Here is a 17,234-nt window from a genome sequence, read left to right as displayed (position 1 = left end):
TTAAGAAACGCTGCTTTCTTGTGAGAGAAATATAATAAAATGTTTGGAAAGGAAGCGACCTTGGGGATGTTGAATTCCACATCTATTTGTGACGTCAGAGTCATGTGAGCAAAAATCCATCATGGCTCCCAATGCCTGACGTGTGGCTACGGACAGGAAGTTGGGAGGTTAATATTTGAGGCAACGCTTCCACTATCATTGGTTTCTGATGTGTGCAAAATGGGGGACTCACTCGAGTCCACCAATGTGGACCCAGAAATTCCGTTACTTGGTAAGATGCAGACACAAACAAATATTTTGTCAAATCGTTTTGAAAAATGTGATTTCTCTCTTGAGAGGGTGTTTCCTCAAAGGCTGAGTCATTGGATACGTAAATAGATGTGACTTGTTTTGACACACGAGACTCAAGTTTAGCATTTCAAAATATTCATGCCCGAAAACGGCATGCATTGAGAAATACACAAAAGAAATCGTGTTGTATGTTGATTTTACTCGTGAAATGTTCTTGAGCTTTCTTAATTTTGTAGATATTCCAATGTCGTAATATCACATTGTCAATAGATTGCACAATGTCCCTTTTTCTACGTTGCCGTTTTCTATCCAATCGTCATTTACTTTATACATCACACTGCATTTCACAATGAAAAGTGAACGGGGCTAATTCTCCAGAATGGCTAGCAATACTACAAACATTCAGTGTTTACCTGGTCTCTAGCTGTTCATTTGGCAGTCAACCAAAAACCTGCTGATGTAACATATTTAGGATCCAGATATTCAAGAAGTTTCTTTATAACACAAACAGGCGGCAAGATTTCAGTGAATTCTCTTTCACTGGCTGTAGCTGTTTCATTTTGTTCTGACATATATATATTTATCATTATGATAGATATTTGAGTACATTGCCGATAATGCACATGTTTACGGATGATAATAGTATATTGTACATAAGGATGTGTGTGTTCGAGGTAGTGTCTAATATACTGAAAAAAATACACTGTTGATTTGTTTTAAAATAAAAAATAAAAATAGTATTAGCAGTTGAATTTGAATCAATTTCTTAGAAAAAACATCCGAAGAGATGGATAAGGATCTTTAGCTATATCCAATAATGACAACAAATATTTATCAAAATTAGAAAAAATATTACTTCAGAAATTTACGAAAAAAATAACGGAAAGAAATAATTTTGGCAGCATAATATCCAAAAGGAAAACAATAGATTTAACATAGGATTGTAAAAACATTCTTGTCATAAAAGAGTTGAGCTTAGTGACCCAGATATAAATATGCTGAATCTTAACAGTATACAGTCATTTCATGTCTTCGTATTTGACTGTCAAACCTTGGTCACCATGGAATCCAGACATTGATGCTGCATCTTCTATGTTATATGTATTTTTCTCAAAGTGATGGCACCAATATAAGCTATTTTCTTAGGAAAACATTTTGTCAGTTTGGCCTAAACATGGAGGGGAAATAGGATTAACACTTGACTGACATTAAAGGCATGAAATGACTGTTATGTTACTTGAATTATCCAAAATAATCGGATAAATAGGTCAGATATATAGGTCATTGAGAAACGAATAAACTCGTTTGGACGTATGAAAATATGTAGAGAATATAACAGTCCACTGTTTACATTGGCAACCATGATCAGAGAGATTCTTCATCATAATCATTTGAATGTTTCAGCACATTTGGGTGTTCTGTGCTAGTCAACAGTTTTGACTGCTGAGCAGCTTGTTATGATTACTTAGCAATTTTCTCAGGAAATAGACAATACTTGATTTAAACTTACAGAAATTCAGGTAACTTTGAACACTTTTAATCAATTTTGAATTAGACGTATACCTGTAAACAATAACTACATTTTCTTCCATCATCTGCTTCTGATGGGGCACTGATTTAATGTAAAATCATTAATTAATTTTCTTTAATTTCATCAGTAATCTTAATGAAAAAAATCCTGTGTTCATCAACTACTAAATTTAGTAGATTTATTGAGCTACATTCATCCATGAAAACAAATGTCAATGGAATTTTTTATTTTTTGAAACACCACCAAGAAAATCTTATTTTACAGTAATGTTAAAATCTCGAGATACCTTGTAGAATTAAAGGTGTCTTGCTTCAACTTGGTGTAGACATTAAATCATTCCATTAATTCTACTTGGTTATTGTTCATCCTACATGACACAGATTTCTTTATATGTATGAAATAAATGTAAGCATGCATCATATACTTTGGTAATTTGTCTGATGAAGGTGACTGTGTAGTCATTGAAATGTCACATTCAAATCTTCTACTGGTTGTGGTTTAAGAACTTTAAGGTGACCGTGTAGTCATTGAAACGTCACACTCTAATTTTCTACTGGTTGTGGTATAAGAACTGTGAGGTAACCGTGTAGTCATGGAAACGTCACACCCTAATCTTCTACTGGTTTTTGTATAAGAACTTTAAGGTGACCGTGTAGTCATTGAAACATCACACTCTAATCTTCTACTGGTTGTGGTATAAGAACATCTATTCTGTTGACATAACCAACCTGAAGAAATTGTCCCGAAGTGATATTTTAACAAAGTTGATAGAACATCTGAATGATAGGGGCTAATCATCATCTAACAGACAGATCTATCTTGAAATATATTAGTTTAAGATCAAGAATCAATTTAGGGTGATTATACTATCAGTATTGAGTAGTTTCCTTTAGTAACTAAAATTTCGCTTTTACAGAATGTTCCCCTTGAGTCTTACAATATATTCCCCGATTTTATAAAATTTACTATTTTTCTCTTTGAATTTACATTATTGAAACAGTAATTTACATTTTGATCTTTCAGTTTTATTGTTTTTGAGTAGAATTTAATTGATTTTGTATATTTTCTGTTTAAAAGCAGTCAAACACAAAGTGCTAAAAAATCCTTTTTATCCTATACAGTCTTCCTCCTGTGGCCCTTTGGAACCCACGCTTCCCCCCCAACCCCCCCCAACCCACCCCAAGTCATAAAAAGAGTACTTACCCCTATATTCTAGATTGATCTTTGGATATATATATGTATATTGCCCCTCCACAACCCCCCTTGACCTGATCTAAATGACATTAAGGGTGTTGTGATTTCAGGGTCATCGACAGGTTCCCTAGACTCAAGTGGAAGGAAGGTTAGACCACCAAACAAGAAACGGTATGATGAAGAGCTTGAAGCTCTCCAAAGCACCATCAAGGAAAAGGAAGCTGAGCTTGTATCCCTTAATATCTGTATTTATAAAAAAATTGAATTTTTCTCTTTTGAAATATTTATTTTGTTTATATTGCAAGAATTATGAAGCAGTTTATCAGCATATATTGGGTACCATTATCTGTTGTTGGCACTGTTGGAATCACACCAGGGGTCTTACTGTGGGAGAAAATTGTTTGGCAGGTGATCCATGAACCCATGTGACTGGGGAATCCAAACCTGGTAGCTTAGGCGAGAAGCATGTGTGTTACTATTGCACCACATGACTGTTGGCAACCAACTTATTATCAGTAAATGAAGTTGAAAATAATTTGTTGATATTTATCTATAAATTACATGATAAACCATTTGATCTATATAAAAAAAAATTAAACCTGGAAAAGAGAGAATCTTTGTTAGTCGTTTCTTTGCAATAAGTATGAAAGGAAGCAATGTGACCTTAACTACTATACAGAGGTCAATTACACAGTACCTGAGTGATGACACACACAAGAATGGCCTTCGTACCATGAGATCTGAGAAAAGTAAACTTATAGATAGACTCAAACAGATTGAACAGGAGTTGAAAACCCTCAACTCAGACATCTTGAAAAAGGTATCATTGAAAAAGCTCTGTTTGGTAGCTTTTACTGCATGAAAGTATTCCTTCCTCTAACATTGTAATCACCCGTGTCTAGGATTTTTGTATCATCAGGAAGATGGTAAGATTTTTTTACCAGCAACAATGATTTCAATTCATTACATTGTGTTGTAAATGCTATCTTTGAGACCCACCTCTTGTTGATGTAACATTGTGTTAAAATTTGATTTTTTTGTGACCTTTTTCTGCCATATTTATTTTGCAACCTTTCCATAGATTTTGGAATCGTATTTCTAAATTCTTTTTCAGAAAGCTGAATTAGACCGTTTACAATCTTCTCTTCACTACAAGAGTGAAGACCGGATAGACCATTCCATAACGTAAGTTATGTACTTTGCTTGCTGGTTTGTTCTTTCACTGTTTTCTTAAACATTTTGTATGCTGCATAATTATCTCCCTTTACCATACTCTAAATTGATAAAATTAGTATGCTGCAAAATTATCTCCCTTTACTATAAACTACATTTTTAACATTTTGTATGCAACATAATGATCTCCCCACTACTACAACCTAAATTTATATAACATTTCACATGTTGTGTAATTATCTCCCCTTTACAATGCTGTACACATCCTACAATAATCCCAAAGCTTAGAGATGAACTTTCACAGGCTACTGAACTTTGCAATTTATTTAACTGAAAAGCAATACATCGATAGAAATGGGTAGAAAATTATTGTCTGTTTCCATATTTGAGTAGTTACCCATCACACTGCTGAATCATCACCTGTTTCCATATTTGGGTAGTGACCTATTACACTGCTGATTCATCATCTGTTTCCATATTTGGGTGTTGACCTATTACACTGCTGAATCATCATCTGTTTCCATATTTGGGTAGTGACCCATCACACTGCTGAATCATTGTTTCCATATTTGGGTATTGTCCTGTCACAGTGCTGAATTCAGAATTCAGTAAGGAGATCCCTGAAAACTTTTGATGACTTTAAAAAAGTGGCTGATTAAGACATTAAGCTATCTTAGATACCATGTTTCGTACCCTTGTCTGTGTTCATCTGTTGTTTAACACCAGTAAATGTAACTATTATAGCTAATTGGTTATAAAATCATTTTGCAGAAGGCTTGACTCTTTGCTGAAGAATCAGAACTTTAAACTGTCTGAAGAAAAGAAGATTGTCAGTGAAATTAATAGCTTGAAACGTTCAAAGAAAGTCCTGCGGTAAGTCAATTTCTCATGCGAGGTTTAATTGATTTTTCTGGACAAAGTTGGCATCTGTAGAATCTCGATCATATTAAAAATATCTGTTAAAAAGAAGCCAAATATTTGGCCTCTGCCTCTTGTTTATGTCACTGTATGAAAACAATAAATAAATTTTGGACAAGTGCTAGGCGACAAATTCATTCAGGATTGACACAGGGATCCAGCCCAGAGACTAACAGTCTCCAACAATTCTTTCTATCCGAATAAATTGATTGTATCAATTATCTATACTGATATCTAATTTCAAAATAAGTGTGTGTACATGTATTATTGTTTGAATGTAATCTGATAAATTTGCTATTTGAATTTTTCATTACAGAGATTTCTTGACACTGAAGAAAGAGAACGACGACATGCGAAGTAGACAGAAACGCCTGCGAGAAGAACGAGATGTAAGTTCAAAATACATTTATTAGCCCACCATCATCAGATGGTGGGGTATTCAAATCGCCCTGCGTCCATGGTCTGTCGTCCGTCCGTCCGTCCGTAAACAATTCTTGTTACCACTATTTCTGGGAAAGTACTGGATGGATCTTTCTCAAATTTCATATGCAGTTTCCCCTTGGTCCCTAGTTGTGCATTGTACCTTTTTGGACTGATCTGAAATCAAAATGGCTGACAGGCAGCCATCTTAGAGTTTGAAAGTAAAATTTTGTTACCGCTATTTCTGGGAAAGTACTGGATGGATCTTTCTAAATTTTCATATGCAGGTTCCCCTTGGTCCCTAGTTGTGCATTGTACCTTTTTGGACTGATCTGAAATCAAGATGGCTAACAGGCAGCCATCTTGGAGTTTGAAAGTAAAATTTTGTTACCGCTATTTCTGGGATAGTACTGGATGGATCTTTCTCAAATTTCATATGCAGGTTCCCCTTGGTCCCTAGTTGTGCATTGTACCTTTTTTGGACTGATTCAAATTCAAGATGGCCGACAGGCAGCCATCTTGGAGTTTGAAAGTAAAATTTTGTTACCGCTATTTCTAGAAAAGTACTGGATGGATCTTTCTCAAATTTCATATGCAGGTTCCCCTTTGTCCCTAGTTGTGCATTGTCCATTTTTGGACTGATTCAAATTCAAGATGGCTGACAGATGGCCATCTTGGATTTTGGAAGTAAAAGTTTGTTATCGCTATTTCTTGGAAAGTACTGGATGGATCCTTCTCAAATTTTATATGCAGTTTCCCCTTTGTCCCTAGTTGTGCATTGTACCTTTTTGGACTGATCTGAAATCAAGATGGCTGACAGGCAGCCATCTTGGATTTTGAGAGTAAAATCTTATTATCGCTATTTCTGAGGAAGTACTGGATGGATACTTCTGATATTTCATAGGTATTGGTTTCCCTTGGTCCCTAGTTGTGCATTGTACTTTTTTTGGACTGATTTGAAATTAAGTTGGCCCACAGGCAGCCATCTTGGATGTCGACAGTAATACAGCACAAGCATATTTTCTTTGATATTCTATCATATTGATTCAAGACCATGTCCATTATCCACCTGTAACTGACTGCTATCTAATAATACTTTGGGAGCTTTTTTAAATGATATTTGCTAATAGGTGCTTAATAAAAATATCTTGTGCCATCATTGAGTACATTCAATGAAGACCAGTTCATGAACATTTACAAAACCTGTAACACAAAAAAAAATCAACAAATCTTCAAGAACTGAAAACAGATCCTCAAATGGTGGGCGCCAAGATCCCTCTGGGATCTCTTGTCCATACTGTAATTATTTCTTGGGTTTTTTTTTTTCAATTTGAGAGAATTTCTTTTATTCTGATTTGATAAGTAACACACTGTATAGTGAGTAGATGAAGCAATTTGAGTCATTTTCCTGTTGACACTTTTATTTCTTTGTCAACAGAACTCACAGAAATTTGTTAACCAGCTTCGCCGGAAAGAAGACGAACATAAAGAAACGGTTCAGAAGAAGAAATTTCGGAAGGACACCCTAAAGAAAGGTACAACTACAGTTTTAAGCTCAAGGTCGGCATCACTAAAAATAGATTTAGGTGATCAGATAGAGGACAATAACTTTGCTGACCTGTCCAGTGATCTAGAGCTAATCAAGCACTGTCAGTATTAAGCAAATTGATGTTTATTTATTTATTTATTATTTTTTTTCCAGAGCTTGACAATTTGTACGACATGAAGCGAAGGATGGTTCAGGATTTTAAACAACAGGAGAAGGATTATGTTGAAGTCAAAGGAGAGAGTCGACGACAGAAACGAAAAGAAAAGAAAAAGGAAGAGCCATGTTCTCAAATGGAGGCATTCCAGAAGTCTCTGTAAGTTTGGTCTGTTGAGTAGTTGACATAGTAACACTATAAATCAGGCCCAATGAGGACATTTTCCTAACCTACACAAGTGATTGGGTTTTATAAGAGAAAGCATGAGAAACATGGTGATTTATCTGTCAATCATGCATTCTCTGATTGACGTTCTGTTTGGATGGGCTAATTAATTACCTATAGACAAACTGTTTGGTTGACTAATTACCTATATACACACTGTTTGGATGACTAATTACCTATAGACACACTGTTTGGATGACTAATTACCTATAGACACACTGTTTGGTTGACTAATTACCTATAGACACACTGTTTGGATGACTAATTACCTATAGACACACTGTTTGGATGACTAATTACCTATAGACACACTGTTTGGATGACTAATTACCTATAGACACACTGTTTGGATGACTAATTACCTATAGACAAACTGTTTGGGTGACTAATTACCTATAGACAAACTGTTTGGGTGACTAATTACCTATAGACACACTGTTTGGATGGCTAATTACCAAGTATAGGTTTATTGTTTGATGAACCATGTTACATGTGTTTACTGTGTGTTACAGGGAGGAGTACACCATACAACGAGAGCCCTACACAGATGAGATCAACTTGTGTAACACTCTTATATACTACCTGCAGAAATACATCCAGACCTCCGATGACCAGCCACAGGATGATCCACCTGTAGGCAAGGGTCTCAGTGAGTAAAATTTATACCAGGACACAGTATCCATACTGGAGGGAAGGGAAGGGGGTCTCAGTGATTAAAATCTATACCAGGACACAGTATCCATACTGGAGGGGAGGGGAGGGGGTCTCAGTGATTAAAATCTATACCAGGACACAGTATCCATACTGGAGGGGAGGGGAGGGGAGGGGGGTCTCAGTGATTAAAATCTATACCAGGACACAGTATCCATACTGGAGGGGAGGGGAGGGGGTCTCAGTGATTAAAATCTATACCAGGACACAGTATCCATACTGGAGGGGAGGGAAGGGGGTCTCAGTGATTAAAATCTATACCAGGACACAGTATCCATACCGGAGGGGAGGGGAGGGGGTCTCAGTGATTAAAATCTATACCAGGACACTGTATCCATACTGGAGGGGAGGGGAGGGGGTCTCAGTGATTAAAATCTATACCAGGACACAGTATCCATACTGGAGGGGAGGGGAGGGTCTCAGTGATTAAAATCTATACCAGGACACAGTATCCATACTGGAGGGGAGGGGAGGGTCTCAGTGATTAAAATCTGTACCAGGACACAGTATCCATACTGGAGGGGAGGGGAGGGGGAGGGGAGGGGAGGGTCTCAGTGATTAAAATCTATACCAGGACACAGTATCCATACAGTGATTAAAATCTGTACCAGGACACAGTATCCATACTGGAGAGGAGGGGAGGGTCTCAGTGATTAAGATCTATACCAGGACACAGTATCCATACTGGAGGGGAGGGGAGGGTCTCAGTGATTAAAATCTATACCAGGACACAGTATCCATACTGGAGGGGAGGGGAGGGGGGTCTCAGTGATTAAAATCTATACCAGGACACAGTATCCATACTGGAGGGGAGGGGAGGGGGGTCTCAGTGATTAAAATTTTTACCAGGACACAGTATCCATATTGGAGGGGAGGGGAGGGGAGGGTCTCAGTGATTAAAATCTATACCAGGACACAGTATCCATACTGGAGGGGAGGAGAGGGGGGTCTCAGAGATAAAAATCTATACCAGGACACAGTATCCATACTGGAGGGGAGGGGAGGGGAGAGGGGTCTCAGTGATTAAAATCTATACCAGGACACAGTATCCATACTGGAGGGGAGGGGAGGGGGGTCTCAGTGATTAAAATTTTTACCAGGACACAGTATCCATACTGGAGGGGAGGGGAGGGGGTCTCAGTGATTAAAATCTATACCAGGACACAGTATCCATACTGGAGGGGAAGGGAAGAGGGTCTCAGTGATTAAAATCTATACCAGGACACAGTATCCATACTGGAGGGGAGGAGAGGGGGGTCTCAGTGATTAAAATCTATACCAGGACACAGTATCCATACTGGAGGGGAGGAGAGGGGGGTCTCAGTGATTAAAATTTATACCAGGACACAGTATCCATACTGGAGGGGAGGGGGTCTCAGTGATTAAAATCTATACCAGGACACAATATCCATACTGTAGGGGAGGGGAGGGGGGTCTCAGTGATTAAAATCTATACCAGGACACAGTATCCATACTGGAGGGGAAGGGAGGGTGGTCTCAGTGATTAAAATCTATACCAGGACACAGTATCCATACTGGAGGGAAGAGGGTCTCCGTGATTAAAATCTATACCAGGACACAGTATCCATACCGGAGGGGAAGGGAGGGTGGTCTCAGTGATTAAAATCTATACCAGGACACAGTATCCATACTGGAGGGGAGGAGAGGGGGGTCTCAGTGATTAAAATCTATACCAGGACACAATATCCATACTGAAGGGGAGGGGAGGGGAGGGGGTCTCAGTGATTAAAATCTATACCAGGACACAGTATCCATACTGGAGGGGAGGGGAGGGGGTCTCAGTGATTAAAATCTATACCAGGACACAGTATCCATACTGGAGGGGAGGGGAGGGGAGGGGGTCTCAGTGATTAAGATCTATACCAGGACACAATATCCATACTGGAGGGGAGGAGAGGGGGGTCTCAGTGATTAAGATCTATACCAGGACACAGTATCCATACTGAATAGGGGAGGGAGGGGCAGTGTGGGTAAGGGAAGGACAGGTTTTATGGATTCAAATCTATTCTAGGACACAGTGTCCATACTGGATTGGGGATTAGTGTATGGGTCTTTGTGAGTAAAATATACACCAAAACACAGTAGCTATGCTGGCCGGGAGAGGGGGTAGGGTGGGTCAGAGGAGGGGGGAATTAGTGAGTAAAGCCGATACAAGGACAGTGTCTATTATACAGGTGTGGGGGTGGGGGGAGGGGTTAAGATTATAAAATCTATACCAGGACACAGTATCCATATGGGAGATAGTCTGAGACATTGAATAAGCATTTGTGTCAATTCCTTTAATGAACATAGAGGAGACACAATGTCCCTCTTGGTGTGTAAGAAATGAAATACATTGGTGACACAAAGCCTCTCTGTGGGAGTGGGGGAGGTGGAATGAATTTCTTTTCAAAGCTTGAGCTGCAGTGTTTTTGAAAGTGCATTATTTGACAGGATGTGTGGGGTATCATTTAGGTTATTGTGAGAGCAATTTGGTTATAAAATCTGAAGAAATACATTTATTTCTTTGATAAAACAATGGGTTTTACCAGTTTATTTTGCTGCTTGTAGATTTGTCTTCGTCCAATTGTTCCGCTGAACTAGCTGCTGAACTGGAGGAGGGAATGTATGTCCTCAAACGTAAGACAGAGGATGATTCAGAATATCCTGGGACAGGTCGTCGCTCCGGTAAGCGACGACCCAGCAAAAAAGGCAAACGTCTCTCCTCTGTTGTAAGTTGTTTCTATATACAAATATTAACATTGTTTTCAAAGAGTTTCTCTCTTTCCTTTTTTTTTTTTAATTTTTATATCGTTATCAAAATTTGTTGTTGTCTGCTGACACTTTGATACTTTGGTGATAAGGTTGTTAAATTTGACATAGTTCAGTGTTTGTAGTAACATCAAACCAAACGTTCGGCAATGCATTGATAATTTTTTCCAAATCAAAAAACATAGGCATCATGAATTCTCCACAATAATTGCTAGAAATAAAACACTATATTTATGTCCCCCAAACGAAGTGGGGGGACATATCATGTTTGCTCCGTTTCTTCTTATCATTATTATCATTTATATTATTCTTATTTCTTCCACTTCCTTCCGCCAGCGAGGTTTCTGACACATTTCTCAAAAAATATTGCATGTCAAAACTTTACACACATATTCATACATGCGAGGTGGAGTGCAGGCCACTTGAATTTTTCCAATCAGTCATCTGAGTGGCCAGCTGTGGTCAAAATTTGGCCAAATTTTAGATATTGTTCGATTTCCGTGAAAATTGGTATAAATGTATTAGATGGCACTAGGAGCAAAATGGCATCGTCCATTTTTCATGCGGCCATCAATCGGTCATCTGAGCGGTCAGCTGTGGTCAAATTTTGGCCAAATTTTAGATATTGTCCGATTTTTGTGAAAATTGGTATATATGTATTAGGTGGCACTATAGGAGCAAAATGGCGTAGTTCATGTTTAGCATAACTGCAGGTCTGATTATTGTGATTATTTACTGCTGAATGGTCGTTTGGGGGACATTTGTAATGGTCCCCATTACAATTAGTACTTGTTTATACTATATTTATTGACTATTCAAGCCTTTGGTTACATTATATAGACAGTCTATACCTATATATATATTTCTGCACAGTGTGTTGGAAATGCTTATAATTGATAGGTGATATTAAAAATTAGTTGAAGTATCATAAATCTAGGATGTTACAAAGTTACACATTATTTATAGTTTTCTCAAGGAAAGCAGGTAAACTCATGATAGTTGTAAATGCTAGATAGCGGGATCATTCTAACAGATTCTTATTGGTCAGTCAGTACATTTAATTACTGAATGTACAAAGTATATGACCTAATAAGGGCGCAGGGCATGGGTAATTGAAGGCAAGAGCACCCTTAATAAGACTTAAAATTTGGAAGTTTCATGAAACAGACTATAGGTGATAAGTATGTAGCAGAAAGATTCCAGTTGAACTGATAGTAAGTAGAAATTTGAAATGGACTATAGGTGATAAGTTTTTAGCAGACAGATTCCAGTTGAACTGAGAGTAAGTAGAAATTTGAAATGGACTATAGGTGATAAGTTTTTAGCAGACAGATTCCAGTTGAACTGAGAGTAAGTAGAAATTTGAAATGGACTATAGGTGATAAGTTTTTAGCAGACAGATTCCAGTTGAACTGAGAGTAAGTAGAAATTTGAAATTATTGCACTAGCCCTGGACATTGAAATCGGCCTGCTTTCAACTTCCAAAGTGTAATCACAGTGATCCCCAGCATAGGCCTATTTAAATATTCTGAATAAAATGGTAGATGTTGAAACATTTTTATCATTTCTGAATGAAACTGGACATTCAGCCAAGGAATTTTCCTGAAAAAAAGTCACAGGTGCCCTTATTGAGATATGTGCCCTAAAAAGGTGATATACAGTATATTATCATCAAGCATATTTGGAACAAATGATAACATGTAGTTTATTGCACAATGTCTCTTGAAAACATACAAGTTTAATGCACAAAATCATGGGACACACAGGTTCACTAGTCAGCATCTGTTTTACAGATAAACATTTATACCATTTAATAAGGTCCAGACAACCACTTTGGAAAGGTTAGAAATGCTGAGTTTGCCAAAGAGGAACCACAAAACTGGTCTTTAAAACAGAATTTTTGATGGTTATTTAGAGTCTAGATAAAACTATGTATTTCTTCAATGATATTACTAATACAGTGAACATACAATACCTTATGGGTGGAAAAACATACTTGAAACTAATTTATAAGGACCGGCATGGGACCATGTCTTGACAAAAGAATAAACTGCCATAAGATTTGAATTCTATATATATGTGTTTAGTGGTCTTAATTTTTCCATACCTCATTTTAAATGGTACACAAACATTCTGTCTGTTAAATGTTTCCTCATTATGGTAAATGTTTGTAGTTTACCTAACTGAACATCATGTTAAGATTTGTTAAGTTGGAAACATAATTGAAAAAGTTACTTTTCTTTAGTAAAGAAAAAATTGCAGTTTTGATATGAAGATTTTCTGAACCTGTAAAATTGAATTTGGATTTGTAAAAAATTTTGATAACATACCTGTCTAAAGAAGATTTTCCAGTTTGACACAGTGGGAGATTATTTCTGTGGTGTGTTTTGATTGTCAGGTTTTCCTATTTTAATGTGTGTTCACAGTATTTGATCTCAATATTGGATAAGACAGGGGAATATTGCTGATTGTAAGCTTATTTTAAAATGTTTTGAAATAATAACTCATTTTATCAATCATGGTTGGTTGGGTACAGGTTTTCCATCTCTGTTGCTCTTCCTGTCGTTAGGCATTGTCTCACTGACAAATGTCTGTGTTCTGGCAATGTAATCATCTTAAAAATTATATATAGCCCAGAAATCTGGTGATTTTTTATATGATCTCCCAATATGCTTATGATATGAAAAAAATACCAAGAAAATACCAACATGTCAACATAGTTATATTCCAAACACAGATTCCATAAAAGAACAAGAAAATACCAACATGTCAACATAGTTATATTCCAAACTCAAATTCTATAAAACTAAAGAAAAATAGAAACAAAAGAAAGACTTACATTGAGACTCCTGAAAAAGTACAAGGAGAATAAGACCAGGTGTTCAGGAAGAGTAAGCATATTCTGCTTCATCAACAACACCTGCTATGTAAACTTTGGTCAATCCAATTATGTCCCATTCTCAATGGAGAACAAGGTATACAGGAGGGAACCAACAGACAAACTAATGAGTATCAAACACATCCAACTTCATATCACACAATGGAACCAACAGACAAACTACCGAGTACCAAACACATCCAACTTCATATCACACATCGGAACCAACAGACAAACTAATGAGTATCAAACACATCCAACTTCATATCACACAACGGAACCAACAGACAAACTAATGAGTATCAAACACATCCAACTTCATATCACACAACGGAACCAACAGACAAACTACCGAGTATCAAACACATCCAACTTCATATCACACAACGGAACCAACAGACAAACTAATGAGTATCAAACACATCCAACTTCATATCACACAACGGAACCAACAGACAAACTAATGAGTATCAAACACATCCAACTTCATATCACACAACGGAACCAACAGACAAACTAATGAGTATCAAACACATCCAACTTCATATCACACAACGGAACCAACAGACAAACTAATGAGTATCAAACACATCCAACTTCATATCACACAACGGAACCAACAGACAAACTAATGAGTATCAAACACATCCAACTTCATATCGCACAAAGAAATAAAATATTTCTCAATGAGGTTGCTATGAGGACCATAAAATTTCCCTATAATATAATCAGTTAATGACTTCTTGCATGAAAATTGTGATGATGGGGAATTTATTTGTACATGCATCTGTTAATACTGCAGATTGAGAACAGGCTGGAATGTTCTATCAAACTTTACTGTAGACCAATATCACTTGAAATAAAATGCCATGATGAAATCAAATACCATATGAACTGGACTTATATCTTAATTTTTGTCTCTTGTTTCAGACTAAGCCTGTGACACATACACCACAGATATTTTCCCAGTTTGCCTCCCTAAATCTGAATGCACCTTCAAATCATTCCGAAATACCAGCGTCCTTAGAGCAGCTACAAGCTCGCAAGGTAACTTCTAGAAATTGCTGAATTTTTTATTATAAGATATTGAAAGGACATGAACATATTTATTAAGTGTGTAGAAAGGAAGGGGGATAATCCAGATCTCATACTAAAAGGAATTTCAAATTTTTCCTAGACATGACTTGTCAACATTCTGACAAATATCTTGAGGCACAATTATCATAATGTTGTTTATTTACTACACTATTGTTGTTTATTTACTACACTATTGTTGTTTATTTACTACACTATTGTTGTTTATTTACTACACTATTGTTGAATATTGAATTGTTTTAATTTGATTTGAAAGACTTGGACAAACTCAACCATTATTTTTAAGGAATTCTACAAAAATGGTTGCCAGCTAAACCAGAGTATCGCAACCCCAGCCATTGAGGAGCACCACACCAGTGATGCGGGGATCTCCACTAGTGATGCAGGGATTTCGCTTACAGAGAGTGGTATGTGCGAGATGTCTCGTCAGGCTAGTAACACTGAAAGTACAGAGAATTCAACAGAGCTGCCGTTTACTGTTCTGGATGAACTTATGAAGCTGTCGAGTGAGGAAGCTGCATCAGAGACATTGTCTGAAGTTTCCGAGGATACTCTAGGTCGTAGTAATTCCAATTCGGACTCCACTGAGCATGCTCAGTCTGAGGGAGACTTATCAGATAGTATTCCCACATCTGTGCAGGATAAAGAAAGTGACAGCAATGATATATGTGGTATGAAGTCAGAGAGTGTAGCTGGGGTAAAATGTGAGGGTAACTTAACTACTGAATCATTGCTCAAGGTACCACACAATGATACAGCACGCCAATGTGATAATCAAATAGTCCTCACTACTCAGATGTTGGAGCAGGCCAAAGTCAACTCTAATATGCATAAACTGAGTATATGTGATGTCCCTGTGGACCAGGCATCAAAGGTAAGGGAAGTGGTGGGTGATGATTGTCAGGAGACTGACTATGAATTTGATATGCCACTTGAAACCTCACCATGTGTGTCTTGATGTTGGTAGCTGATTAGCCATCATGACTATGTGTTGTGTATGATGCATTCACGGATTTATGAATGTCCTTGACTTTTACACTGAAGGGTTAGAAACCTGGATCGGCATGGTTATACTATAGGATTAAAAAGGGATGAATTTGTATGTTAGGTCTACTTTATATTCATGCTTTGTTATTTTCGGTATTTAAGTACTAAATACCGAACTTTTCAAAATTACCTTGTTTCATTCTGGGTTAGAAATTACTTTGTGTTTTGTTCAGCCAAACTGTGTAAAATTCAAAGACATTTTTAGTCTTTTATTGTTCACTGTATCGGTATATATATATTCAAGAAATGATAAGTGTAGATTAGCTATATTTTGTGAGGTTTTAATTTAAATTGCAAATTTTACTAGTATGATTGGGAAAACAATTTCATTTAGGATATATATATTTTTGAGTATCGTACAGATTTGCTGGTTACTTTTACCGGTCAACAGTTTATATGGAGTAATTATTGTTTTAATCGTGTCCGAGTTTTCTGGACATTATGTTGTTCATTCCTTGTCATTTTCATTATGATATGTTGAAAATTAGGCCAGAAAAACAATCCAATAAAGATACAATCCAGATAACTGATATTTGTGTTCTTTCTTGATTATTACTTGACTAACTTGGTTATCAGATATTTAACTGATATTTGTGTTCTTTCTTGATTATTACTTGACTAACTTGGTTATCAGATATTTAACTGATATTTGTGTTCTTTCTTGATTATTACTTGACTGACTTGGTTATCAGATATTTAACTGATATTTGTGTTCTTTCTTGATTATTACTTGACTAACTTGGTTATCAGATATTTAACTGATATTTGTGTTCTTTCTTGATTATTACTTGACTAACTTGGATATCAGATATTTAACTGATATTTGTGTTCTTTCTTGATTATTACTTGACTAACTTGGTTATCAGATATTTAACTGATATTTGTGTTCTTTCTTGATTATTACTTGACTAACTTGGTTATCAGATATTTAACTGATATTTGTGTTCTTTCTTGATTATTACTTGACTAACTTGGTTATCAGATATTTAACTGATATTTGTGTTCTTTCTTGATTATTACTTGACTAACTTGGTTATCAGATATTTAACTGATATTTGTGTTCTTTCTTGATTATTACTTGACTAACTTGGTTATCAGATATTTAACTGATATTTGTGTTCTTTCTTGATTATTGCTTGACTAACTTGGTTATCAGATACAATCCAGATAACTGATATTTGTGTTCTTTCTTGATTATTACTTGACTAACTTGGTTATCAGATATATTGGTGGTATAGTTTGTTTTTTAGGTACAGTAATGTAACTTAAGCCAATT

At 36.6% G+C, this 17,234-nt stretch overlaps 1 protein-coding gene across 1 annotated transcript; it reads left to right on the top strand.

Moving 5' to 3' along the window:
* The first annotated feature begins 131 nt into the window (after positions 1-131).
* Positions 132-16,474, top strand: LOC132549887 (uncharacterized). The gene is made up of 12 exons (XM_060213856.1): positions 132-271; positions 3,127-3,245; positions 3,696-3,836; positions 4,131-4,201; positions 4,961-5,062; positions 5,424-5,496; positions 6,966-7,062; positions 7,230-7,389; positions 7,968-8,104; positions 10,738-10,898; positions 14,747-14,863; positions 15,198-16,474. The coding sequence occupies exons 1-12, from the start codon at positions 220-222 to the stop codon at positions 15,867-15,869; spliced, it is 1,902 nt and encodes a 633-aa protein (XP_060069839.1). The 5' UTR covers positions 132-219; the 3' UTR covers positions 15,870-16,474.
* The last annotated feature ends 760 nt before the right edge of the window (positions 16,475-17,234 follow it).

The sequence above is a fragment of the Ylistrum balloti genome, unplaced genomic scaffold (genome assembly GCF_031769215.1).
Source record: "Ylistrum balloti isolate Yb309-2 unplaced genomic scaffold, AGI_CSIRO_Ybal_v1 Utg370086, whole genome shotgun sequence".
Taxonomy (NCBI): Eukaryota; Metazoa; Mollusca; class Bivalvia; order Pectinida; family Pectinidae; genus Ylistrum; species Ylistrum balloti.
The sequence above is the reverse complement of the archived record's forward strand: the minus strand, read 5'-3'. Positions and strand labels throughout refer to the sequence as shown.